The sequence below is a fragment of the Anarhichas minor genome, unplaced genomic scaffold (assembly GCF_050575085.1).
Source record: "Anarhichas minor isolate MPS153535 unplaced genomic scaffold, ASM5057508v1 ptg000073l, whole genome shotgun sequence".
Lineage (NCBI taxonomy): Eukaryota > Metazoa > Chordata > Actinopteri > Perciformes > Anarhichadidae > Anarhichas > Anarhichas minor.
The window spans coordinates 4,789,762-4,816,949 of NW_027466519.1; the positions used below are offsets into that span (position 1 = coordinate 4,789,762).

General features: G+C 44.2%; 2 protein-coding genes across 4 annotated transcripts; one reads left to right on the forward strand and one right to left on the reverse strand.

Moving 5' to 3' along the window:
* The first annotated feature begins 1,010 nt into the window (after nt 1–1,010).
* stom (stomatin) lies at nt 1,011–10,715 on the forward strand. 2 transcript variants are annotated; one of them, XM_076079619.1, is made up of 8 exons: nt 1,013–1,163; nt 1,617–1,643; nt 1,989–2,098; nt 2,408–2,480; nt 5,439–5,521; nt 5,669–5,872; nt 8,026–8,160; nt 8,288–10,715. In XM_076079619.1, exons 1-8 carry the CDS (start codon nt 1,103–1,105, stop codon nt 8,474–8,476), a joined length of 882 nt encoding a protein of 293 aa, XP_075935734.1. In that variant the 5' UTR covers nt 1,013–1,102; the 3' UTR covers nt 8,477–10,715. The 2 variants fall into 2 exon arrangements, with proteins under 2 accessions (XP_075935735.1, XP_075935734.1); XM_076079620.1 differs by lacking the exon at nt 1,617–1,643 and having other exon boundaries at nt 1,011–1,163.
* gsna (gelsolin a) lies at nt 10,522–26,992 on the reverse strand. Of its 2 annotated transcripts, none has more exons than XM_076079618.1 (16): nt 26,834–26,992; nt 20,443–20,643; nt 18,766–18,920; nt 18,248–18,409; nt 17,912–18,061; nt 17,743–17,832; nt 17,278–17,410; nt 16,352–16,656; nt 16,019–16,152; nt 15,701–15,791; nt 13,981–14,151; nt 13,250–13,424; nt 11,813–11,934; nt 11,644–11,721; nt 11,494–11,554; nt 10,522–11,377 (listed from the first exon to the last, which is right to left on the reverse strand). In XM_076079618.1, exons 2-16 carry the CDS (start codon nt 20,636–20,638, stop codon nt 11,208–11,210), a joined length of 2,193 nt encoding a protein of 730 aa, XP_075935733.1. In that variant the 5' UTR covers nt 20,639–20,643; nt 26,834–26,992; the 3' UTR covers nt 10,522–11,207. The 2 variants fall into 2 exon arrangements, with proteins under 2 accessions (XP_075935733.1, XP_075935731.1); XM_076079616.1 differs by lacking the exon at nt 26,834–26,992 and adding an exon at nt 20,742–20,885.
* Nucleotides 26,993–27,188: the final 196 nt, after the last annotated feature.

Below are 27,188 nucleotides of genomic sequence, written 5' to 3' on the forward strand. Positions count from 1 at the left end.
GGATAGTAATGGAAATGTAGGTTTGAAATTGATAATGACAACAACACACACATATACCACCAGGAAAGGTCATGCCCATTGTCACTCCCATGACTATATGCTCATTGTGTTGCTCTTAAGGTTATTTGTTTTATGTCAAAGTGTGTGTTTGCTTTTGTTATCCACCGACAACATATGTAAGCAGTCATCTTCATTTTTCTTCTTCCCCATTTGTTATGTAGCCACTATAGATGTTTTTATTCACTTATCCCCTTATATGCTTGATCTGGTGACTTGGATTTATTTCTCAAACTTGCTCTGCAGCTCTATAGAAACAGGCATGGCTAACGGTTGCAGGCACCCTGTGCCCGTAGACATGTCTGATTTGCATTGCAATAGGTTTGCACTTATGGACAGCATTTCACACGATTAATCTTCGTATAACTGGAGTGACAATAACCATCTTCATTGTTGAATCCTACCACTGACAGTTAGTTTGGAAAGGTTATTATTGGGAGCTGCTTTCAGCTGTTAAGTCATTCTGCACAGTGGCCTATAAATAGCTATCTCATATTAGCCAGTTTAAAGTGCTGGTGCATTTAGATCCCAGCTGCCACAGAGAATACGGCCCCGCTGGTATGTGGGTGGACCTCTGAGGCCCAGACCTCATCCCAGAACATTGTGTTAGTGCCTGATATTTGGACGTCACCTATTTCCAGCTCAAACTAAACTGTAAACTTAACTGTTGCTTTTTGATTGGCGAATCAAGATGTTTTGGAAATGTAGCCTACACAGAAGAAAAGTAACAGTACCAGGATGGTTTAATTAAGACTGCATTTGATGTAAGACTTAGTACGACTTTACTGCTTCTGCAGCAAAGACGGACCATTCAAATGAATTGTGTGTATGAATGTGGTCTGCTCTGTTGAAGGCTGAACCGCCTGCAGAACGTGCCTCCCTTTCTGCGTCACTGCACCTACAAGTCACCCATAAGGGGAAAAAACCCAAATAAGAGGGCACCACCCCCCCCTCAGCAGCAGCTCACAGGGACACGGCCACTCCGTGTAAACACAGGGCTGCAACCGCTCGCCTGCACCGTTACATATTATATCTGTCGTATGTTATGGATACCGACAACGAAGAAGTTGCAATGAAAGACTCCAGAAGACGAGAACGTCAATCGGGTAACGCTCGCTTAACGTTACTTCTTAAATGTGCTATTTCGGAAAGCTTGGCCTCAGAGGCCATCGCAGCTAGCGTTGAATGCAGACACTTAACGTTAACGGCTGTGCAGCCATTGTCTTTGTTCTTAAGGAATGATGTTATTCCGTGAAGATAGCTGGGTTAAACCCCTGACACCCACTGTAGCATGTGTAGCTTGTGCAGCTAGCCTAGTTAGCTTAATCAACCTAAATGACTCTTCGTCACAGGGTGGGTTCAGCTGGTGAAGCCTCGCGCTAATCACTATTGATTATGTCAGTGACGTAACGTCAGGGATGATCCGCAGCATCAGCACCCGGGCCGCTCATTGACATGTATTGTTCTCACACCATGCATCCGTTATTCAGCCGTGCCTCACCAGTGCAACGTTACTGTGAGTCGTGCAATGGCGTTCTGACTTATCACTTTGTCTGTAGGTCACATCACTTTACATGACGTTCAAGGTAGGGATCGCATTCATCGCATGTCCGTATCTCACTTTGACTGATCTAGTGGAATGCTGCAGACAGGGTGGTGTGTGTGTGTGTGTGTGTGTGTGTGTCTCTGTGTCTCTGTGTGTGCGCGCGTGCGCATAGCTGATGAGACTAACCATAACACATTTACAATAAGCGGGTGTTTAGAGATGGATGAAAGCTGCTCTGAGGCATGATTGGATTAGAAGTGTGTGCTTTTAGTAAGAGCTCACATCTGAATGAACTTGCTTCTCTTTAACAGCTGTTTGCACATGCATCAGATTGGGTGTATATTAAGATATTCCCACGCATGCGTTTGTCTTCTTTCCCCCTCAGCTTTGGAGAATTCAGACTATGACATCGGCTTGTGTGGCTGGCTGTTGGTGGCGCTCTCCATTCTCCTCATGCTGGTCACTCTGCCCATCTCCGTATGGATGTGCCTTAAGGTCAGCTGCTGGTCAACTCCAGTTCAATTTCCACTTTACAAGCAAAGCTAGCTGGTATTATATATCTATATTATATCTGTTTTTATTACATTTAAATTTTATATTATGTGTATTTATTTAGGTCATCAGAGCTGGTGAATCATTGTTTAGCATTGACTTTACTAAAAGTATCCCCAGTGAGCAGTGTGATTTGTGCTTTTTATTAAAATGAGTACCTATCAGCATCTCTCACTCACTAACTACATGTAGAATGTCAAATAAGAGAAGGAACAGACTGTATACAAGCCTGTGGTTTGTCTCTGTACACAGATTGTGAAGGAGTACGAGCGAGCCATTATCTTTCGCCTGGGGCGCATTTTGCGAGGAGGAGCCAAAGGTCCAGGTCAGTCCTTTTTTTTTAATTATTTTTTTTTATACACACCAGCAAATCAAATATTGTGATATTTTTGACCAAATACCTCTGTCAATACTGTGATGATAGTGAAGGGTTGGCACATATTTACACAATGAGATTTTGAATCATCAGTAACATGGATATAATGACCATTAAAATAATAGAACAGTCCAGTAAGGTCAGAATCATAATAAGGCCTTAAAAACCAAAGACAACACTGAGGTAATATCTCCTCTGATATCACGATATGATATGATATTGACGTATTGCCCTGTCCTACTTCAAACATGGTTCACGTGTCTGTGTGTCCCCTCTGGATTATGTTACACTAAGATGCTTTTTTTTAGCGCTGATGGCCGACTAAGATCTAAACCAGGCAGCACAAACCACAATAAACAATATGACGGAGCCCAGATATGATGCCAGAGCTGTAGACAGTGTAGAGTTCCTGTTTGTTTATGGGGTACAGTGCATCAGTCACTCAGGGTCCACAGCAAGCTGATGTCACAGAAGTGAGCAAATGATCACATGATCAAATATTCTGCTCATCTTGTTGGTCCTTTTTCTACAGTCCATTCACGTAGGCCCTGGTCAGACCACCTCCTGCTCAACCGACGTGTGTCACGCTGAATGTGATCCACAGCACCTTGTGTAGCTGAGGTTTACGTTGTGCCTATAGCCTACTTCATGGTAGTCTAGACTAGAGCTCATCCCTGGTGCTCTGAAGCTCTTGTGCGCTGCCGTCGCTTCACAAAAGTGCTGTGTCGGTGGAACGGAGGTCCTCGGGGACCACCGGAAGACAATAACTCTATTATATCTATCTAAATACGTAAACTTCTGTTCTTTGACAGCAAGTTTCGGGGCTTTTTCCTCAGGAAGAACATGTTCACTTCAGCCTGATGGATGCTGTGTTTTTAAGGCTGATACCGATAACCAATATTTTGTATTATCCGATATTTGTCGTCGTCTGTGACTCTTGATTGTCACCAGCCCTAAAATCTCATAGTGTAACCTTTAAACCCCAAATTATAGTGGTTGGTGCTTGCAAGTAATCCCCAAAAGTTTCATACATAATGTTTCACATATCAATGCTCATCAGATATTGTTTGTATACAATCCAAATTCTGTTACCGTCTGTATTTTCAGTATGCAGTTCTATTTCATGAAAGACATGTTTGCTTTATGAAAGAGTAAAACAAGACTTAAGAGTCTCCCACCATGCGAGCAGCTCTGTGAGGCTGTACTATAATGCACTGCAAGGCCTAACATCAGCACGTGAAGCAGTTGTGACCATGTACACATTCTTAGTGTGACACTTAACTCTAACAACAGCTGAGACTAATGAAAACGTTGTTAGTTCTGCAGGTGTTTGAGCTTTAATCGAGCTATTGGGCAAATAAAAACCTAATGACGGAGCAAGAGGAACAGTCGGGGAATCGCCAGAATCTTTACAATTCAACCAGAGGGAGACATGAATGTCTGCACTACACGTCATCCATTCAGTAGCAGTTGAGACATTTCACTCAGAACCACAAATGTCAAGCTGCTGGTGGACATTTTCATCCCGAGAGCCAGGCGGCTAAAAAGGCTGAAAGACTCCGAGCATGGGAAGAATCACACTCGAGAGGGGGGGTTACAAAACACAAGTCAAATACAGATTACAATTACAAATTAAAAACGGAGAAATATGAAGGCCTAATAATAACAACAAGCAGAAGCTCCACCTCAAAGTTCTCCACAAGTTTAGAAGGGCTCCCGGTCCACAGAGCCTTATTTCTGCTGCTGCATACGTTTCTGTTCACGGTCTGAGTGATTTAATCTATTCTCAGCGACGTGACTTCTGTTGTGAGAGCCGCTGGATTTGTTTAAGTAAAACAAAAAATAAATAAAAAATACAGACTCCCACGAGGAATAATTTGCATGCATCTCATAACTGGCTGTCTTTTCATCTTTGATTTCTTGTTTTACGGGATCTAAAAAACCCAGGCAAGTGTCCTCTCAAAATGCTGAAATGTGACTCCTCGGAGTGCCAGGGGACCCCTGTTTATGACAGTGTGGAGTAATTATAGCTCTCCGCCAGCAAACTTCACGTTCCTGAGGAGCTGGAGGAACCGATGCCGGAGCTGAAATCAGCATTTAGTTCCCCGTAATGCCCCTCGCCCTCCCGCTCATAATCTGGCTCCCTCTCTCCCATCTACAACGCCTCTTATACAATTGTGACTTGGAGCGCTTCCCTGAATATTTACTGCAGTTTAAAGCAGGCTTGCTGGGATAGTTTGTCATGAAATGAAAAGGCTGTGTTTGTGGAACATTTTGCATCTGTATATCCACTTCCCCTCTGCCATAAACAGAGGTGTTTATTGGAAACGGGGTTTTTTTCCAGGATGCTTATTTGTGGAATTTTCCACTGCACCACAAGATGGTTTACAGGAGTCTCTCGTGTGAGGGCAACCGAGGCCTCTCCTCTCGTCTGACGGGAACCGTGATCGTCGAGAATGCTGGAAACGCCACGAGGAGACTGCCGTTGTCTTCCTCTCCCGCTCCTGAACAGATGGCTGTGATCTCACCATTTAAAAACACAATATCCTGACGGGAACCGCCCCCCCCCCCCGCTAGTATTTTTTACCGGTGTGGCGTTAATGTTTGCTAAATGATCGCACACCTAGCACATGTCTGTTCCACTCAGGCACATGCCACGTGTTGTCTAATGCACTAATTCAATCATTTGCGACTTGAAAACCCGGCTCATGAAAGCTGCGAGTATCTGCAGCTTTGCCTCGCTGTCGGCACAGCTGCAGTCTTACAAAGAGAAGCTCGACGTGGCCTCCTGCCAGAATTCCATTCATCCCGGTGTTTTCAAACATTTGTGAAGACGCTTCCTCATTATTGTGTTTACCGGGGCTTTAGTCTTTGTTAAAAACTGTTTGCGTTCTCGTGATTCCGCAGGGCTGTTCTTCATCTTGCCGTGCACTGACAGCTTCATCAATGTGGACATGCGCACCATCACCTTCGACATCCCCCCCCAGGAGGTATGACTCGCACACTTCCAATTACATGAAACAAACACTTTGTCACACTCGCAGACACTCAAAGGACATCAAATTCATTGTGATCACTAAACAATTTCTCCCTTTTTATTGCCTAACGTGCGTGTTGAATCCCCGCCCCGCTCTCAGGTTCTGACCAAAGACTCTGTGACGGTGAGTGTGGACGGCGTGGTGTACTACCGGGTCCAGAATGCCACTCTGGCTGTGGCCAATATCACTAATGCGGATGCCGCTACCCGGCTGTTGGCCCAGACCACCCTGAGGAACGTCCTGGGCACTAAGAACCTGGCGGAGATCCTGTCCGACCGGGAAGAAATCGCACACAGCATGCAGGTAGAGTCCAGTAGCTGTTAGCGTTGTGATCCAACACAACACGCTAGTGCTCACATGCTGCCGTAGCTGTGGGGAGGAAGACATGTGTGTGAGTTGGGGAGTTTGTTGAGCATTAACCTCAGAGCCAAAGACTTACAAATTTATTTTCACTCGTTTTAATTAGTTCAAACTTGACTTTTTGAAAAACGTGACGGATCGAATATGTATATTTGTTGGTAGTTTTGGTAATTAAACCTTTTAAATACTGTATGCTGGTAAAAGTAGTTTATCTAATCTGCCATATAAGGCGTTTTCTCCTTTTTGGTCAGCTCTTGTGTGACCCTTAGACATTTGGCTTCACCCGCGTTGTCCACATTCAGCCTCCTCTCTTATGTTGCTTGCTGCTTTTCCTCCAGTCGACACTTCTTAGGACACTCTCTGTGTTCATGTCAACATCGGAATGCAGAAAAAGAAAATAATTCATTATGATGGGAAAGCTGCACTGATGAATATTCTTTGCAATAATGCACCCTGAACGTGTTCATATAAACATGTTACGTAGTCAGTAAAAATAGATGCGACACTATGAGCCTCCTGACTGGCTGGTGGAGAAAACAGAATGCAGGATTACGGTGGCACCTTGCCTTGGAGCCAGTTTGCCTGAACTCGGTGTCAGTTAAACTAACAAACTGCAGTTAAAGTGTGTATCCGCTGTAAACCAGGAAAACCTGAGGTAATCCTGTGCTCCGTGTCGAGCACAGCTGTTAGTTTGCCTTCTGACTTCAATTATTTATTGATTCATGAAACTTTTACTTCCAGTTTATGTCGAGCTTCTGTCACTGATTTAATATTTATTGCTGATGCACGCACACTCGGACGGTTTGTCAGCAATCAGTCGGTAGTTCATTTACATTACAATACAATATCATTTAAAATACTGACGGTTTTAGTTTTGCTGCGTTTTCAGCCCATGTACATAGTTTACAAAGCGCTCTAATGTGACTCTAAACGGCATAACTGTGTGAGACACTGATAAGGTCACAGTTATAAATGACACAGGCAGGGATGTACAGTCTGCAGCTTACAGCAGGACAATATAAACACTCTGCAGTCTGAGGTTTACTCTCGTCACTCTTATTCCCTTCCTCCCTTCCTTCCTTCCTTCCTTCCTTCCTTCCTCCGTCAACATCCTCTTCGGCCTCTTCTCCTCTGCCATGATGGCCGTACTGAGAATATGGAGCTAGCTTCTTCTTCTAGTCTCTTCTCCCGGGAGATTGTACCAGCTCACCATTCTCCCTGTATTAAGTTGATTATGTGTCAAATGGGGGGTTCTCCAAACCAGCACTCCCAGTTCACCGTCCCCGCTGAAGACCGGTTCTCCTCTTCCTCCTCCTCCTCTAGTATACTGTGCTGGGGGTTTGCCGCCATCGTCTGGCACAGGATTGAATTAATAAACCATTTAGACGTCAACATCTGTTTGAAGATGTAATCACACAGATGAAGTCTCTGGTTCAGTGTTCAGACGACTATGAGCGTGTAATGTAGTGATGATTGCTTAAATCGAAGCAGAAGCTGTGAACTAAGAGTGAATCTGCTGCTGCTGCTTTAAGAGCCTTGAATCACTGTTCACTAAATAACATTTAAACACAGTGGTCTTCATAGAGCGGTAGCTTTAGACCTTATAATAATGTTTTCACAGTAGGAGTCTTTGTCTGATTTTTAATTAAATACAACAAGAACGAAGCTCCTTTCTCCAGCAGCTCCACTGTACAGACACCAGACTGTCTTTATGGTTTCAAGGCTCCCAATATACAGGTGCTCATCTGCATGAAATACTTGATGCATAAAAGGGAAAATAAGTAAACAGTAGTTGCAACAGTTTTGCATGTGTCGTTTTAGCTGTGCGCTAATTTCTGTCTGCAGGAGAGCAACATGTGCTCAGGGGGAGCTCCATCTGCTGGACAAATTGAAAAGAGCCCGATGGTTGGCTTTGAAAGAGGAGAGAGTTTTGGGCGGATCTTGGTCTTTGATCTTTAACTTTTTTTTTTTTTTCCTCTAATCGCACAAGAAAGTGTTGACATGTAGCCAGTGTTTGTCAAATGCTGACAAAATGAGATATTCCGACAGACGCTCCGGAAACTTAAGCAAACGCGTTGAACGCTCTGTCTCCTCAGTCCACTCTGGATGACGCCACAGACGACTGGGGGATCAAGGTGGAGCGGGTGGAGATCAAAGACGTCAAGCTGCCCCTCCAGCTCCAGAGAGCCATGGCGGCTGAAGCTGAGGCCAGCCGTGAGGCCAGAGCCAAGGTAAGGTGGTTCTGTTCAAACCGGTTTCTATATTCACACCAGTATTCATTCATCATTTGTAAATATCGGTTTTGATTTCGTGCATGCAGGCATCCCTCACCCTCTGTGTTGTTTTTCCCTCTCAAAGGTGATCGCAGCGGAGGGAGAGATGAACGCGTCGCGGGCGCTGAAGGAGGCCTCCCTGGTGATTGCAGAGTCTCCGTCAGCCCTGCAGCTGCGCTACCTTCAGACCCTCAGCACCATCGCCGCCGAGAAGAACTCCACCATCATCTTCCCGCTGCCCCTGGAGATGATGCAGGGCTTCATGAAACGCTGAGGAGGGAGTCTCGAAACACTACTGTTCACATTAGCGATGTCAGTTTCGGTTCATTTTGCTTTCGATAGGCCGAGTAACTAACCGGTTCATTTTTAAGAAAAACAAACCCGACATGAATTACTAAAGGTGCTGTCCTTTTACTCCGACGCTCTGTTGACTCAAAGAGCTTTGTCGCCGCATTTCAAAGCGCTACATCCGATTTTAATGTTTTGTATTGTAAATGCCTTTTATTCCATCTGCTGTTGGCTTTGCAGACGTTTATTATTATTCAGGACACAGATGCTCCGATCGATCGTTATGAGCTGATATTCATTCTATACAGTTTGATCGGTGGCCTCTATAAAAGCTAACCGTTCACATGCACACACACACAACATGCATCACTTACGCACACATATTTAGGCCTCTGTGTCTATTAAGCATGTCTCTTTGAACCAGCAGTGCTAAGATGAAGTTGTGTTTGTGGCTCCTGATGCACCAAGACCGTTTGGCAAATAACAACCCAATGTTAGTTGCCACAACAGCTCACCCTTCAAAGACCACAGCTGACAGCCGGGCGCGTGAGAGGAAGTAACTCTACACCAGGAGGGAGCAGCAGTCTGCCCATTGAAAGTTTTTTTTTTTTTTTTACTGAATTTTAGGATAAAACTCATTCTAACCTCGGCACCAAACACGGGCATGCTGGCATGAAGATCTGCTGTTGCTCTTCTAGAGGCACCGGATGGATCCACGCAAAAGCTACAGTGGCGTAATCCTGGTGGATTGCCTTTTGTTTGCTGTATCACAATACTAACCTACACGAGAGGTTGGCACTTATCTTAAAGTAGCCCCTTCAGAGAGCAGGGTTTGGACAAAGTGACATGCAAATAATAACACAGACACACACTACACCTTTTCTCCAGTTGCCAATACTTTTGTAGCAGATTACATAAAACTTGGCAGTCAGGCTGGATATTACATATGTTTACAGTATGCTTTCTATTCATACGTAGTATACAATATATTTAGAAGGGTGGACGAAATGTTAGGAACGCATCAGATAACCGTAGAGTTGTCTATGGCTAAAGTGAACACGTATCAGCTGTACAGGTGGTACTGTGTGTTTTGTAGGTTCCTATTATTTCGTCCACCAGACGGTTTCACTGCTTAGGAGAAGCCGTTCTCCAACCGTTCTGCCTAAAGCCTTAACTTACTGCCATCGATTCATTTTACAGCCTAATATCACGTTTCTATGCACTACGTAATTAACAGTAAGGGACAGTATTTTATCACACGAGCTCTTTCTAGGTGCAAACAAGCCAAATAGTTCAACCTCTTTGTATTTATCTCATTTAAAACTGACATGTAGTTGTTCCATTTGTCCTCCTTTTGACATAGAAAGGACAAAGTGTAAATGTACGTTTAGAGTATTTATTTAGTGTCTGTCTGACTCGGTAGTGTTAATATGTACGTGTATCTATACAGAATAAGTAGAACTGCAGTCGTGAGAAGTTTGCTGTAGTTTTGCTGTGACTAGACCGGGTTTCAGGTTTAAAGTAGGCGCTGTAGATTTATTCTTTTTTGTAAAATACAAAGGCTGTTACATCATTATAACTCCTGTTTATTTGAGAAGCCACAACAGAGCGAGAGTAGTATTATTGCGACAGCTTGATAGCAGAGAATCTGGAGTAAAGATGGTGACATACATACGACCACATCGTGCTGCTGATCGCCGAGCAGCCACTCGGTCGTGTTGCATCATTCTTGTGTCTTTTAGCTCTTATGATTTGGCTTTCACTTTCAGAAGAAACCCTGTTCATTGTAGCATGTTATGTTAATGTTCAACACATCACTTTTATTTTTTTAAGTTTTATTCAGAATTTATGGTTGTGTTTCTGCAGCTAACACTATTTGTTTTGTACAGTTTGCTAATGTTTGATATAGTTTTACCCTGACACAATACGAATATACAAAGACTAAATAAAGACATGCTCAAAAAACATTTTTTGTTTCTGGATTTTATTCTTTTCAGATCAGTGTACGTGTTTGTACAAGCAGAGCCATCAAACACTTAACACGTTTTATTGAAACTATAACAAGGGAAACCTTTAGAAAGGGTCACAGAAGACGTATCTGATTGTGAAGCAGCAAAGCGTTGGTTTCCAATTTAAAGTTGGCTACTGTAGCATCACACAAGCTTTCCTGGACATGAATCCAGTTATATCTAAAAAATAATAAATATGGTAAGAGGCATCTTAACTGAAGGTGCAAACAACTTCTCTATAAAGGCGTCCTTAAACTGGAACAGTGCCTTTAAAAAAAAAAAAAAAAGCAGGTTTTCTGTAAACTAGAGGAAGAAATATTTAAGGCATCGGTTGCATTTTCTTGGCAGGTGTCTTTTTTGATGTTGCAGCACACCAAGACTTTGTTTTTATTACATTTCACGAGTGGATAGGTTCTGTTATCAATATATAAAACAAATGTGAAAAAGTTGGCTTTAATAAAAGAAGCATACTGTGTTTAGTGCAAAACCTACAGGAAGCCTGAGTATCTGTTAAAGCTCTATTGCTATTGGTTGAGACAAAGTGAATTAAAACATCATCGACCAGCATCCCGCTCAAAAACAACCAAAAGTTAAGAGTTTTCTGGGTGCATTGGCGGCTAAAAGAAGTCTCATGATTGGAGCTCAGTGCTTGCGGCGGAGCAGGGGGGGGGGGGGTCAAAGGTCAGGGCTGATGGGGTTGGTGAGATCTCACAGGGCCAGTTCGGCCATGGCGCGCTCCAGGGGGTCGCTGGTCCAGTACTCGTGGTCCCAGCCCAGGAACCAGCCGGTGAAGGTGGGCGGCTCGAAGCTCTGCTTGATCTTGACGATGGGCGTCCTGCGGTCCCTGTTGGCCGGATCCGTCTCGATGTAACGGACAGCTGAGCAAGATGAGGAAAAGCCAGAATTAGCGCTTGAATCACAAACGCACGCCAGAATAATGTGTGTTTGCTGAACGAGCAGAATCAAAATAGGATTGTATCAAAAATGTTCTTACCGGATGCCATCGCCTCAGTCTTCTCCTCCTCTTGGGCCTCGTTTCCGATCCAGACGAACACCTAAAAATGGGAGAGTTTTATATATATTTGTTCCTTTCATTGCGGTGACTCTGCTCTGCATCTGTATGGCACATTTAAAAGCTATTTACCTGGTCCCAGGAGTCCAAGATCATGACATCATCAGTGGCGAGGTCCTCCTGGGTCATCTCCCCGGGTACCTCCTCAATCTGAGAGGAGGAGAAGGATTCAGTGGAGCTGTATATTATTTCTCCTTTAAAAGGCGTGCAGCAGCACTCACAGCTCACACCAAAGACTTACGATGAAGTTTCCAGTCTTATTGGAGCAGGCGAAGAGTCGGGGTGGGTGAGCGTCCATCTTGTCCTTGAGTCTGGTAGAAGTGCGGTATTCCGTCTTTCCTCCCAGAGCCTCCCAGAACTGATCTGTAAAGAGGACAAACACACTTCAAGTTATTATAGTTTTTATATTAACTAGGGATGGGCAGATCGATACTCGCAAGCCCTGTGTCACATGACTGTAGAAACCATGTGACATCAGAAACTTGCAGGAAGTCACACACATTCACAGCAGACGTGAGAGAAAGGAAAAAAGGAAACGTCTGTGTGGCTGCTCTTCACCAGATAAGAAATACAGCAAGACGCACTATTTGTGACAAGAAAGTGACACACAGCAGCAACAAAAGTAACTTCTTCAAACTTTAAAAATATGATAATATATATTTTTTAAATAATGTATTGTTTATTTATTCATAACTTTATATAATTTCTGTAAAATATGTTTTACATATATTAGCACAGTAATGTGCCCTACGTGTCATGTGATTTGTTTTTAAGGGCTTAATTGCGCTGCTTTTTTTCCCCTCTTTTCTAAAAATGACCATTATTTTGAAAAATGAAATACCCATTTAACAAATGACTAAAGGGACAGCAGAACTAACTGAAACTGACAAAGTGCCACCTTGTTAAGTTGTTACAGCTAACTCACTAGCATACGGTTGCCTATTTACACGGCAGCAACGCAGCAGCATTTTTTTGGAGTCACGTCTGATGAATATACTATAATACTAATATAATACTATATTCACTCTTCTGTTAGCTCTGGTTTAAACCCCTGAGAAAACTGTCTCTTTAGCCGCTAAATGCTGGACTCTATGTTCACTAGCTGGTAGCTAACTGTGTCTGGCTGGTAGTGTACTAAAAACCCCTGTGACCTAAAAGATGCTGAAGTCTCTTTGTCACTACGAGCAACTCCTTTCACACTACATCATGTGATCCATTGTTGATGTATTACATATTGATAAGTGCAGCTTTAAAGATGTACAAAGAAAGTTATTATTATGAATTTTGATTTCTGATGTTTAAAAGTGCCAATAATAATCATTATAATACACACTTTGCCTGTGACAAATCCAACATTTTTTTCGGTCCCAGTTAAAAAAATGTACTCTGTTGTGTTTTAGCCTCAGGTCTTCTGTTTCAAATTGTGAGCAGAGAATCCAGTTTCTTCTTGAGCTGATAACATCTAAAGGAGTGATGCAACCAAGCCTCCTTTGTTTTAATATAGATGAACACAAGCACCTACTTTAGCTGAGATACAAAAAGAAAACTATCGAGCGGCACACTAAAGCGCTATTTTAACAGCTCGAGCGCAGTTTGTAACTGACACAGGAGTATATTAACTGGTAGTGGGTTTCAAAAGGAGAGAACTTGTTATTCCGTGTTCATCGCTCTTCCTCACCAGCCTCTCCTCCCTCAGACAGCTCAGAGGTCGACACTCCCAGGATGTCACACAGCTGCTGGGCTCCCTGCTTCTCGGTGTCACTGGCACCCACGCCCACCCACAGGAAGGAGCCTCCGGCGGTCACCAGAATAAAAGCGTCGTTGGAGTTCAGGTTGGATGACACTGCGTCAAGCTGCAGGGAATGTTGAGATATCATTGGGTTAACATGCAGAACAAATGCAGCTTTTAATTTCCAAATTCTTGCACTTGTATTGTAAGTCTGTTAAATAGACTGTTAGTTAGGCAGCAACTAGATTTGATTGTGGACCTTTATATGGTTGTAATGGTAAAAAGAAAATCTACTTATGGAGTGAGATGAAGTTTTTCTATATTTTCCTTATTGTTAGAATTATCCCATTTCTAAAAATAATTCAATAAAGGCTCATTGATTTCCTAGAACAGCTGGTTGCTGTTGACTTTAGCAAAAGTTACTGAAACAGGAATAAACAATGCCTTTGTTGCGGACTATTTTTCTAAGCTGCGGATTAAACTAGTGAGTATTTCAAGCAGCAGGAAGGTGCTTGTTGGAATGAGTTAAAACTACAGTGTGTGTGTGTGTGTGTGTGTGTGTGTGTTCATCATAATGAAGGAACATGTGGCTCACTGATGTGATTTTAATAGTCGCTGGACAACAAAGGAGCTCGATGGCACAGAGGAAGAAGATCTAATCATGACGTGTGTCCTCTTACCTCCACAGCTCTGGTGTGTCCTGCGGAGTTGGAGCGCACCTGGAACAGTCGCGTCTCTGCAGGAATGGACTGACCTCCGTCTCTGGACGTTCCTCCCTTGTACACCACCATGGGCTGTCCTCCAAACAGACTCATCAGATGAGCCGGCTCCTTGCCCTGCACCACCCTCACCTGGTGCACAAACGGCAAAGTTAAAACACAAGAATGATAAGATGCTTTTCAAACAGTACGTCATGCGTTTTGACGAACCACATCACATCAGACAGATCGTCCCTTGTTGTGTCTCGTGAAGTACGTGTCAACAATATGTCAGACGTGTCTGCTGCAGTCCCGACTACGGACACAAGATGGCAGCATGGGGCTGAGCCACAGTCTGTGCCACGAGATGGTGAGAGTTTGTGGAATCAGGACACAGCGATGACGCAGGTTGTGTCTAACACAGTATTATACACAGTATAGTCTCTCTGGTCTGCAGCTTCTCTCAGAAATATCTGTGGCTGCCAGCTCTCCTCCCTAACAAATCAGCGAAATATACTTATCCTGAGAGAATGGAGAAATGATCAAATAATCATAGATGATTCTTCCAAACTACACGCTCTTTGTGCATCCTCTGGTATGATATGAAGCTGTCTCTCAGTCAGCAGGATTTATTGTCAGGCAGTTTTTCTCATCTCTAAATAGCACAAAAGTTGTATTTTAGTTTTGTTATCTTACTTTAAATTTCCGACAACTTGTTTTGGTTGCTAAAAGTCGGCGACCATTCGCATTCCCCCACAAAGCCACAAAACACATTGTGCCTTTACCACAAAAAAAAATGTCAAATTCCAAAAGTTAAAGTTCGAGCGAAGGGAAACATCTGCAACACGCAAAGGTGACATCTGCAGATGTTTCCACGCTGGATGTACTCTGTATAAGAACATGCTTCAAAGTTTGACTGAACACACACACAGTCGTGCCACAGCACGCACACACACACACACAACATGAACATGAAGGTTGTGCGTGCAGAGTTAAGACACACATAAGAAGTGAAGTGCGAATGCAGACCACAGAAATGAATGAAGACTCACATGAGTACAGAGCCAGGGCTAAATAGCTCAAAGCTAACCCAATGATCCCCACAGTGCTTCCCACATTCTTAACATGAGCTCTCATCGACAGGTTAAGTCACGATGCTGCACTGAGATCACGTCAGGGCAGAGTTTGGAAACAGGGCTGTTATTTATGTGGATTCGACAGAGTTGGCGACAGAGGAGGGGGGGGGGGTAAACTCCTGCTAACATCCACATCGGAATGTCCTGTTTGTGTTTGACCGAGATGGTTTCACTGTAAATCCGATTGGACTCATGATCACATTAATTAAGTCAGAAAACTGAGGACAACAGGCCCTTTTTTACTTGTGAGGAAAAGAAGAAAATATGAACTGGCTCTGGACAAAATCATATGAGTCCTTTTGTGAAGATGAGGAGCAGGGAAGGGAGGAAGAATACCTGAGTGGTTATAGGAGCACCAACAACCTGGAGACAGAAAAGGTCGGAAACCAAGGAGGAAGCAGCAGTGGGGGGGGGGGGGGGACGGTTAGAGGATGTAAAGATCAGAATAGATTGAATAGAATAGACTAGAATAGACTGAGCTGAGTAAGCCAGAGGACGACAGAGACTGTAATAACATGACGGATGAGATGAAGATTAAAAGCCTCTAAAGGAGCCGCGTGTTTCACCTGCACAGGACCACCGCCGAGCTCGTCATCCAGCTGGGCCCCGAGGATCGCAGAGGCCCCGATTTCATCGTGACTGGAGTCCGCCCCCTGCCTGTGAGACATTTTAAACATATCGTCATCACACCGAAGAGAATAAGAGGCTCAAACTGGCCTCTGTTCACAGCTCTTGTTTGGTTCAGGCAAACTTGTATTTTGTTCTTATAATTCGAAGACACCCTACTTTGTAATTCGGCCAGTTACGACAGGCTTTACTTTTCTACAGATAAAGCTTGCCTATAATGCAGCTTTATCTGAACCGTTTCTCTTTCGTATTCTCACCACATGTAGATAATGTGTCCCTGCCGGCCCCCATGACTGTAGTTATAAAGGATGATGTAGCTGTCTCCCCCGTAGAACTGTCCGTGTGTGGACGGATCCACCGCCACCTTGTCGGACGCCTCAATACGCCAGATCTGTCAAGAGAAAACTAGAATTACTGCCTCCGCCAACCAGTCCAGTTGCAGTTTACATACATGTCTGTCCAAAAATGTCATCACTTCATTTTATCTTATTCCACAATTTTTTGCAATTGTCAAAATTAGCACATGAATTCTTGAAAGTTGAAAACTTGAGCCCCCCCACAGGATGGGAAAGTAAAAGCAGTCCTCTCACCTGCTTCTCTCCGCTGCCGTCATCCACCATGCCGTGCTGGGCGGCCATGGCGGGCGAGTCGTGCAGGCCGGCAGCGTCGAAGGGCACCTTCTCGATCCTGGCGATGCTGTTGGCGATGTAGGCCTGGCCCAGGCCCACCGTCTGCTCCTTGTCCCGCCAGTTTTTGAAGAACTGCTTGAAGAGCGGCGTCTCGCCCATCTCCGGCAGGATCTGGACTTGTGTGTGTTTGGGGTAGCCCATCTTCTTGATGAACTCGTCCGCTGCTTTCATCGATTCCTTTCGCTCGTCCATGTTGGCGTCTTTGCCTGTAAGAAAAGATAGCGGAGGTAAGGATTGTTGAATCAAGTGAGAGTATATGTAAAAGAAATTAGTAATTACATTTTAAATGTCAGCAAGAATAGTCTCTAAGTTGTATGACAAGCTAACTTTGGGAGTGACTTCTATGACTGTAAATAAGCAGCAATATCTAATTTTTCTCATGAATGAAGTGGAGTTAAAATGAATGGGGATATTTCGATACCCCTCTGATATCTGTATGGTAAATATGAAGCTACAGCCAGCAGCTGGTTAGCTTAGCTTAGCATAAACACTGGAAGCAGTGGGAAACAGCTGGCCTGTCTCTCTTCAAAGGTGAATAAAATCTGCCTAACAGCACTTATTAGCACAGCTGTATCTTGTTTGTTTAATCTGTACAAAAACCTTTTACAAAGTGTAAAAAAAAAAAGAAGACTTTTTTGCAATTAGTCCACATTTAACAGAAAATATACTTGGACTGAAACTCTTTACATGTCCAATGTGCTACACTACAGCTCAAATCCTAAATTAGAGTTTTTCAGAGACCTGGCTATGAGATCTAATTCAATGACTGCTCAGAATTGACTACCCAATAAGTTCTTTAATGGAGGCATGATCTGCACTGCACCGACCTTTCCAGACGAAGATCTTGCCATCGGAGCCGTGGTCCAGAATGAAGCAGTCGCCGGACTCCAGGGCGCTCTGGGCGAACGGGTTCTCCGCTGCCACCAGCGCGATGGTCATGCCTCCACTGGCATTGGACACCTGCATCGGGGCAAAAGAAGAGCGAGGTTGATTCGAGGCACCAGGTGTCCGAGCAGGTTGTCCTGGGCTTTTCAACCTGGTAAATATCAGCTGCCATGAAATCACTGACAATGATCAATAAGTGGAGATGTGAAGTTCTGCCATGTTTTGTATTTCGAGACTATGTTTCATAGTTTGTCAGTAAAATGATAAAGTTGAATTGAACAGATTTTTGGCCTGATCTGATATTCAAAACAAAACCACACACATTTACTGACTTAAAATAGAGAATGAGAGAAATGAAAGAGAAAAAGACAGCGTGTGTGTCTGGGTTGTTGCCACACTCGTCTCACCTTGTAGAGTTTGGCCATCTTCCTGTTTGAAGCGTCGGCTTTGATGTCATCAGAGGCTCCGGGAGGCAGATCTGGTTTTGCTCCCAACACCTGAGGACAGAAGCGGCTCGAGTTTGAACTCAGACCTCGGTTTGAGACTTCATTTGTTCTGGCGACTCACTGATCTCACCTCTACCATCTTCTCTCTCTCCATCCCCTCGTCGCAGACATAAACCCGGGCCCTCCCGCTGCGCTCGTTGTCACGGATACCCTTGGCAACCTGCGTAGCCTTCAGCTTCTCGAAGCGGTTGCTCTGGGAGCCGCACCACTGGTAGAGCTCCTGTAGAGCGACAAGGAGAGCAGATTGCAAAGACGGTGAAGAGAGCTGAACTGCAGAAACCACTTTTCCCACAACCCTCAAACAAACACGCCATGTGTACTTTCGGCCATGTAGTGAATGTCTACTAGTGACAATAGCACCGTATGATTATGTATCCCTAAGATCGATCTGCTGTGTGTGACTCACAGCTCCCAGGTCCAGGATGAAGCAGTCTCCCTGGTTGAAGCTGTCCCAGCTGACCGCCACCTCCGTTGCCCGGACAGAACGGCGACCTTTGACCTGGAGCAGCCGCTGCATGACCACCTCGTTGGTGACCACGTGCTTGAAGCCAGACGCCACGCCGCCTTTCTGTAAGATAAGAGTTGCATTTCAAAACAAAATACTCGCCTTTTAAGAAAAGTGGCTCCAAGTTCAATTTTAAAAATGCTTTGTATACATTTTTGGACGGATAATGGCAAAATTTATGAAATAATAGTGTCATAACAGACTGGCTCTTTTATCTTTTATGGATACTAACTGATAAAATGCAGTTTAGGTGTAAAATATGACAAAATATAACCTTACAAATGTCAGTAAACAGATCACACTTCCCATATAACTTTATGTTTCGGTTTAAAATGCACCAAAACAAAAGAAAACAAATCCCACAAACCATCTTATTCCATGAATGCGGATGTTTTGCAGCTACAAACATGCCATCTTACCATGTATTTGATTCCAGACTTGAAGTAGCCAAGAAAGGTTTTGGACTCGTGTCCCTGGACCTCGCGGTACTGGATGGGTTTCCCCCCCAGGAAGTCGTCCATTTGGACAGTAAAGATGGCCGCCGAGCCGCGCTCATCCTGGGAGCAGAAATCCCCTGAACCAGAAGAACCACAGACGTGCCCCACGTTAATCCCCCCGTCCTCATTCTGTCTCAGCAGACATATACCCAGAGAGCTACATTATGTGTTTGACGGATTCCCTCACTGAGGACTCAGTGAGTCAGGAGATCGATGTGTGGGAGCAGCAGCAGACACATTAATACATGCAACATTATTCTATTTCTGGTCGCACACAGTAGCTCAGCCGCATGTGGGAATGTTGCATCAAATCCGGTTTATTGGTAAATGCTGTTTCCATGATCAATGAAGCTAAATAACAGGACATGAAATCAATAAAAAAAGACACGACTCAGCTTCTCGCTTTCCTGTTTGCTTTAAGTGAAATCCTCAAAAAACAACCCAGTCAGGCAAACTGTCTTCTTCCAATACTCAGCTACAGGACCAGTCTGTAGGTTCCGGCTGCTCTAAATACCAGTCTGACCAATTTGGATTTTATTTTGAAAGTGACAATGACATTTATGCTGATCGTCAAACATTTATATGATCCTTCGTACAGCTGGATGTCGCTTTTATGGTTCTAAACTTTGCGTTTTACTGATATATTTTATATTTTTGTCTGTCCAGTGAAAACCATGTATGATAACATGGCTGAAAGATTAAATTCACGTTAATGATCCTACTTCTTAGGTAATAAAAACAAAACACATCTCACTGAAGTTTACCTTATCTCTTATTGCATTATAAAGGGGCCATTCTGTATGAGTAGTTGTACTTTTTTATACCATTTTGCAGATAACATGTCATTTTAAGTTAAATATTGATTCCAGAACTTTAACTTGTTGCTTTTACTTAAAGATCTGAATACTTAATCCACAAATGACAATTTGTTTGTGTATGCCGAATGGTGCCAAATGTTCCGGACAGAACCCCTTGTACCGACACAAACGCATCATTTAGATCGTTGGAATAAAAAATGTCTGCTATGAAATTCCGCTGCGTCCTTGTCGGCCTTTCAAGTTCGATCACAAAGCACATCTGTCCCAGGAAATAAGGCTTGTCACAATTACAGACGCTGATCTAAAGCGGGAACATGAAAACACAACGGCAGCAGTAAACACAGCTTTGTCTGTTAATGACAGTGCCGTCTGTTATTCTAAATTAAAGGACGGAAGGCGACGGAAGGCTTTTGCCAACATGTTTTTCAGTTCTCATCCCACCAGATTCAACACGTCACATGCAAAACATTCTTGCTTCAAACATAGATTTGTTTTGTGCTGCCTTGAAGTAGACATTTTTTTCATTCTCCCAAGGATCTTATCTGTGTTTTTCATTGTTTGGTGGAGATGACATAAGTGAATTCCCTATTTACTTAGAGTTCACTTTTTAGAGTACAGTCGTCATTTGATTTTACAAAAAGACGATAATCACAGAAGGAAAAATGCTGCAAATTCAATCTAATGTCCTCTTTTAGAAAAACAAATGCATATTTAATGTTTCCTTTCCCTCTGCTTGTTTCTCTGTAGTAACGCATCATAACGTCCGTCTCACTGCACTCACCCAACCAGAAGTGGAGGTCGTACTGCAGGTTCCCGGAGCGTTGTTTGATGGTGTTGAGGATGAGGTAGGCGTCTCCCGTGTAAAATCCCCCGTACAGGTTCTCGGGGACGGGCACCAGGTCGAAGTTCTCCACCCTCCACACCTGGAGGCCCGGCTTCTGTCCGGCCAGCTCGAACTGTGGGTGGTGCGCTGCCATCCTGCCTGCAGGGGGAAATAAACACACACCTGATGTTTATTGCTTTTCTGCTGACCGGGCCTAAACATACAAGTGTTCCCGTAGCAACACGCTGTGACTTTACCCTCCGGATCAGCACTCAAAGACGAGACGGATGAGAGTCGTGGAGCTTTGGAATAAACTTTTAAAAAAGGGAGACTGGGACTTCCCATTTGTGAGATGTTTGCTCTGGAAAGCCGCTCCCCTTAAGGCTGAGTTGTTTCCATGGATACAAAGATAAAGTTTATGGTTATAGTTAGATATTAGTGGTACAGCAGGGTGAGTCACTGTTTTCCTCCAGAACAGGAAGAGGAAGTCCTGGCAGTTATGACTCAGATGTAGTCATAACTGGCGAAAGAAACCCTGTGTATGATTATAGATAGGAGACTGGTGTGTAACCAGACATTTTACTCTTCAACCCGTCATAACTTTGTCCCCCATGTCACATAGCACAGCCCTAATGAACACATCAGCGGTCAGACATTGGTCCAATCGCAACCAAATTCATAAACATTTATGCACACACACACCACACACTTCAGCTGTGTCTGAGAGCATTTCTAGGACATGAAGCGCCCCAATCAAGAGTTCAGTGTGGGCGTCTGACTGTGCTGCATTGGCTTACAACCCGCTGGCCTCTCAGTAGCATGTGTGGATGTTTAGGATTGTTAAAATGGGAGTTGAGCAACCTGTTAATTCCTCTAGTTATGGGAGCGTCTGGGAGCTGTTTGCAGAACAACAGTTTATGAATCGACAACGAGGCCATCAGCTGATTCTGTTGGTTTGGACGTGTTTCACACGGCGATCTTAGATCGTTGACAAAGAAGTGATTGTTTGACATGAGTTTCAAAAATGTGTGTTACGCTTCATATTTGCACAATTTCTATTAAAGACAGCATAATAAAGAAAGTTTCAGTGGTGAAAAGGAACTCCGGACTCTGAACCACACTGACCCCACACCGCGTATTAATTGCTCGCACAGCAAACAGAGAGAGAGAGAGCAAACAGTTTCTCTGAAGTGAAGCAGTGTTCCCAAATCAGAACCCGACCTGAAAAGGGCTTCTGTGGTGCATTTCTATCCTTTATTTCACTCGTGTATTTTGAATGACGACGTTGTTTATAAGACATTCAACCCCTCAATGTTCTTAACTTAAGGAGGTCGTGCAGTTCAGAATGAACACAGCACCCAGTTTTCCACAGGAATGCAGTTTGGACCGGCTGCCTTTCAATCTGCATGACTAACGGCCACACTGGAGCAAGAATTGCTCATTCTTCTATGGCGTCCGTCTGCCCACAAACATGGCAGGAGTGGCTCAGCATTCATGGAACCAGCCCAACAAATGTGGGGTTCCTTTTTCCCTGCTATTTTGGCTCTCCTCTTATGTAACAGACTCACTGCGCAGTGCTTTGTCAGCCATGGAATGTTTCAGCCTGGAAAAATGAAGTGGATCCTTTCGGAAAGAACCATTTTCCCAGTTGGCTTTCCTGATTTTTAGAACGGCACGTGGGGACAGCTGGCTGGAGGATTTGAAGATGAATTATTTGGATAGACATTTGACTTTGTAAGGAAAGGAAAGAAATGCATTCAGGTGTCGGACTATAGAGTTTATGCTTTCTGCGTCCGTGAGGGACAGGTACCCCACATCGTGTTACAACAACAACTTACTTATTCCAGGCACAGGAGCTCCTCATCATCAACATCCAAGGCCATTAAAAGTAAGAAAAGGATGATAAAACCACAATGGGCCACAGTGCTATGTATGCCTGGCGTGCATGAGAGGTGCCCACACCGGTCTGCACAGAACGCACAGCCACAGGAGTTTAAATCAGTTGGCAGTGCACTCAGTCAAAACAGCAAATAAAAGTAGCCAAAACAAATGGGTACCCTTGAGTCATGCGAGGTCATGCACCGGTTGAACCACGCGTCACGCGTCCAGGTTTGGCCAGACAGAGAGAAACTGAGGCAGCGGGGCGATTCCACTGGGATCATCGTATAACCTGACGGATGATGTGGAAAGCTGAGTTTTCCTACAGTGGCTCTAAAGAAGTCTGGTGGAGTTTCCAGACTGGAGAAGCAAATCTGCAGCCTCTGTGGCCACACAGCAAGGTTTAACTAAGCCTTAAGCGAGCTCTAAAAATGTGCGATCCCGAACTTGTCAAGCCTGAAAACAAGGATGCCAACAGATAAATAGCAGTTTTAAGGGAAGTAGGTTTACACTCATAAATTCAAAGGATTTTCACAAGGAAAACACTGAGCGCTGATGTGGAAACTTTGAACACCGACACATACAGTTTTCAACTGTGGATCATCTGGCTTAAATGAGATCAATCTAAAGAATCAGCAAAAGTTCCTGTCGGTTATTGGACATAGTGGACTGGATGATCAAGATGCGATGGTTCAGCCCTTTAGGTAACCAGAATCTGTGTGTTTAACGCTGAAGTTCGCAATGCTACACCGGAGCACTTCATCGTAGGTTGCTCAACGTAGGTGTGGAGTCTGTTGAAGAAAACGCGCCCCGTTATCGCCATTTTTAAATTCAGGTAAAGAGTTTAAGATTTGGGAGAGTTGGATGAGAAGATTGAGACCACTCTGAGCTGTCAGTGCTGGAGCCAGGAAGCGATTAGCCTAGCTTAGCATCAAGCCTGAAAGCCGGGGGAAATGGTTTGAACATCTCAAATGCTGAAACGCTTCTAAAGTGGGACAGCTAACCGCATCCCCCAAACTGCTACTTCCTCAATATCTGAGGAACCATCTGAAACGACAGCGGCGAGAAGAGACAATAACTTCATGTTCCCTGACAACCGGAAAAAAGATCAGTAACTTCTGCTTGAGTTGATATACAGCCGTCCATTAACTTAAACTGACACACCCAGCTATATGAGAACAGCTTGCGTGCAGAGATCTGAGCTGAGCATGGGGATCCTCATTGATGCTTCAGTTTGAAACCCTGAAGTTGACATCGGGCGTATTAACGCCTGAAACTTTACTCATGACGCAAACATACAGTACGGGAAAACCTGTCGCAAACAGATCCTGAAAGCAGATCCTAAAAAGTTGACTGATTTAAGAAGTCTATTTCATGCAGCAGCAGCCAAACACCTTTTACTCAGAAGCATTTCACACATTGAACGATATCGCTTCATATTCTGGAGGCCTTTGTTTCTGTGGCACTAAATAAATATGACCGCCTTTGACTGTGATCTTCTCGTCTGATGGAGAGGAATGTTCCGTCAGCCTTTGCGCATCAAAGCCGCCTTTTTCTCCCACAGTTAGATGCCCCCACTTCATAACGCAAACATCAGAGGGGATACGCAGCATCCCGTTCACCTCACACGCTGAAAAATCAAAGCCCATATTTAAAAATGTGATAACAACTGTGACAAAAGGTAGATAACAAGAAAAAACAATCTATCAGGAGTGAGGGAGAAGGTTAGAGGATGATTTTTTTTATTGTTTTTTACAAATTAAATCATTTTGTGCAAAGTTTTATTGAATGAATAAAGCAGCATTTGGCGAAAACAAGCAAACATTAACTGTTAAATGTTCGAGGTTGGATTAAGTGACTCAGGGAGGGGCGGTTTGTTTGACTCAACACACACACACACAGCTTAAATAGAACTGGTCACATGACCACTGGATAGTGCTTCTTCTCTGGCATGCTGGGAAAAGCAGATGGTGTCTGCAGGCCGCCCTGCTGCACCTCTGCCGAGCCGGAGCTATTCGTCCAGTTCCGGCCCCCTTCACTGCAGTCTCTTTGCCCCCCCCCCAGACAAACACGGAGTGAGTGTGTCATTCCAACCTCAGTTACTCGCTCCCCTCCCCCATATTCACCAGCCTCTCTCTGTGTGTCTGCCTTCCCCTGAGGCTTCGGCACTTGAACCGTGGAGTCATATGATAATGATATCTAAGCCCTTAGGATTTGTCTGCTTCAAACAAACAAAACAAACAAGCACATGTGAGTTTTATCTGTGAAATCTGCGTCTCATGGGCCCTCGTTTGTGCATCCATTTTCTTTGTGGTGTTATCTGTCCCAGTTTGTACTCGTATATTAAACTTTTTACTTGCTGCCCATCCTGACCCTGCCTCCCTGACGGAGGAGATCACAATGGGAACTTTTTGGTCAAGAAAAAGGATACATTTTCTGAGTTTCTACCGCCCCCCCCAAAAAAAGAGATTCCTCCTGGAGGAGCAGGAATTCTTGATGACTCATTTTCTCCACGTATGCTACTCTCAGCCTCTCGGGGGCTGAGCAGCTGTCCTCTACCTCGCTCAGGACCGATTGCGCTCTGCTTCCCTTTCATCTGTTTACACAGTGTCAGGCTAAGACAATCAAAATGGCTGCTTATGGCTTAGTAAATAACCGACCTGATATATGGACGGTTATTAAAGGAGAGGGTTGATTAGGGGAGGATTTATCTGAAACCAGCATATAAACTCGTATTTTTCAACAAAACATCAGTGTTTGATTTAAATGTACGATACGATAGACTCTTATTAACAGAAATGTATGCGTATAACAATTTGCAAAGTGGTACAATTAATAGGATACAAAGTTTCTACCGTTGCCCTACACGTATAAACCCAAAGCAGCTAGCAGTAGATGTGTGTTTTGAGTGAGAGGCGTGGCCTTTTTCTTCCTCGGCTGGAAAAACATTGACTATTGAAGTCAATGGGAGAAACCCACAACTTCCGTCCTTAATTACGGTGTCTGTAAATATTTTCCACAACAACTCATGGTCTCGGTCGCTAACTTCATCTATTTTTGAAAACTGCTGTCTCATGTAGAAGGGAATGTCTGAGCCACGTAACTGTCCAACACATGACTCCTATGAGTGCCACCCTGATGGTTAACATCTGACATCAATTGAAACTATGTGGGTAAGGTGTGTCATGTGCTATGTTTCAATATGTAGTTATGACGTGATATACACTAAAATACAGTGATTTAAATGCTGGAACACAGTTAAAGGTAACCTCGACAGCCCCAGTTTTAAACCAATCTTTACTGGGTGTGTAAGCCAAAACATCCACCCGACCTCCTCCCTGATGCTTTTCCAGTCACGCCACCTCCACCTTTGCTACCGAGAGAGGAAATGGAGCACTGTCATCGCATGACAGCATAAGCCGCACGAGGCTGCCTGTCAAGAGATGTAAATATAACGTGTTTACAATTAAATATAGTTTAAAGACCTATGCTGTCATTTTCCGTGTGAGGACAGTCTCACAAATTTGGATTTTCTGGCTCCAGCAGCTGACAAACAAAACGGTGAGCGGGAGCCTTAAAGCGCAGGCTTCAAAATTTCCCCATTACGTTACGATGTTTTTCTAATTTCATTTGAGACCTAAAGGTAAATATGGAGAATATGTTCACACACAAACACTCAAACCCTTGGACAGAAAGCGTGCACACGGCTGTTTGAGGCTCATATCTAAATCTGAAGAGGGGTGCGGTACAGTCGGTGTGTTCGGGCCTCCTGTAATCGCTGTCCGGCTGAGTGTGGATGTGACACAAACTTTCTGATTGGCCAACAAAGATCTGCCTGTATCTCTAACACACACACTCGTCACAGCTGCTTTAACTCATAACCACATAGGGGATGTACTGACTAACTTCCTCAGTGGACAGTTCTGCTGTTTGGTTGTGTGTTTCTATGGCAACCACAGATGTCCCGAAATAGAGAGGAGCATGTTTACAGCTGCTGAGGAAAATCTTAGTTTTTAACTGAGATTTTTTTTTTCTACTGTAATGCAGCAAAACACAGGATGCTGCATTGGGTTTGGGGGTCACCTCATGTCCGCATGAACTCACTCCAAACTGTCCAGGAAGAGTGTTGCCAAGCCTGAGGCCACAAGTGCAAGTGGAGGCACACACACAGCATTTTTGAGTCATCATGCAGGGTTTTCCACTGCCTGTCCATATATGGCAGCAGCTGCGTTGCACTTTTGACAATAAAAGCTGTTTACACTTCTTTGAATGAGCGCGAGACCCCAAGTAAAGCGTTTTACATGGAGAGAGAAGCGCAGCATTTCACCATTACAGTCTATTATTCAAACCTTTGCTCCAGTCCGGATAGAAAGTAACGGTACATTTCGTTGCTGATTAAGGCATCACATTACCGCCCCGCAATCTGTGCAACAGCTCATTGTCTCATTGAAGAGAGCGGCTTTTAACGTACCTGAACGCGTAGTAGCTTGTGATAGGTGACGGACGGACGGACGGGTGTACGGTAGACCTGGCTGAGCCGCGGTAGGCGCTTCGAGCTGCAGCGGGAGCAGAGAGGCGTCGAGTCGGCGGGGCGGCGGAGTGCGGAGAGCTGCTGTTTATGCTTCTGGCCCGGGACACTCCCCGTTTGTGACACTCCTCCTCCGGTCCGGCTGCTGCACCACGCGCAGCGGAGGAGCGGCCGACGCATGGGCGCGCACACGCACACTGATGTCTATATTAATTTAATCTAATCTAATCCATTTTCAAACTTTTTAAACAACGACCGGTAAACCTGCCGGTGTTCATCTTTTGATGCAATGATCATC

Excerpts from the sequence above, each read along its gene's own strand:
- stom (XM_076079619.1), top strand. The coding sequence starts at position 1,103 with ATGGATACCGACAACGAAGAAGTTGCAATGAAAGACTCCAGAAGACGA. Across the intron at positions 1,644-1,988 it reads CACTTTACATGACGTTCAAG|CTTTGGAGAATTCAGACTAT; the intron begins GTAGGGATCGCA and ends TTTCCCCCTCAG. Across the intron at positions 8,161-8,287 it reads GCCGTGAGGCCAGAGCCAAG|GTGATCGCAGCGGAGGGAGA; the intron begins GTAAGGTGGTTC and ends TCCCTCTCAAAG.
- gsna (XM_076079616.1), bottom strand. The coding sequence starts at position 20,829 with ATGGGAAGTCCCAGTCTCCCTTTTTTAAAAGTTTATTCCAAAGCTCCA. Across the intron at positions 18,921-20,442 it reads CGACCTCCACTTCTGGTTGG|GGGATTTCTGCTCCCAGGAT; the intron begins GTGAGTGCAGTG and ends CTTCTGGTTCAG. Across the intron at positions 17,833-17,911 it reads AGAGAGAGAAGATGGTAGAG|GTGTTGGGAGCAAAACCAGA; the intron begins GTGAGATCAGTG and ends TTCTGTCCTCAG.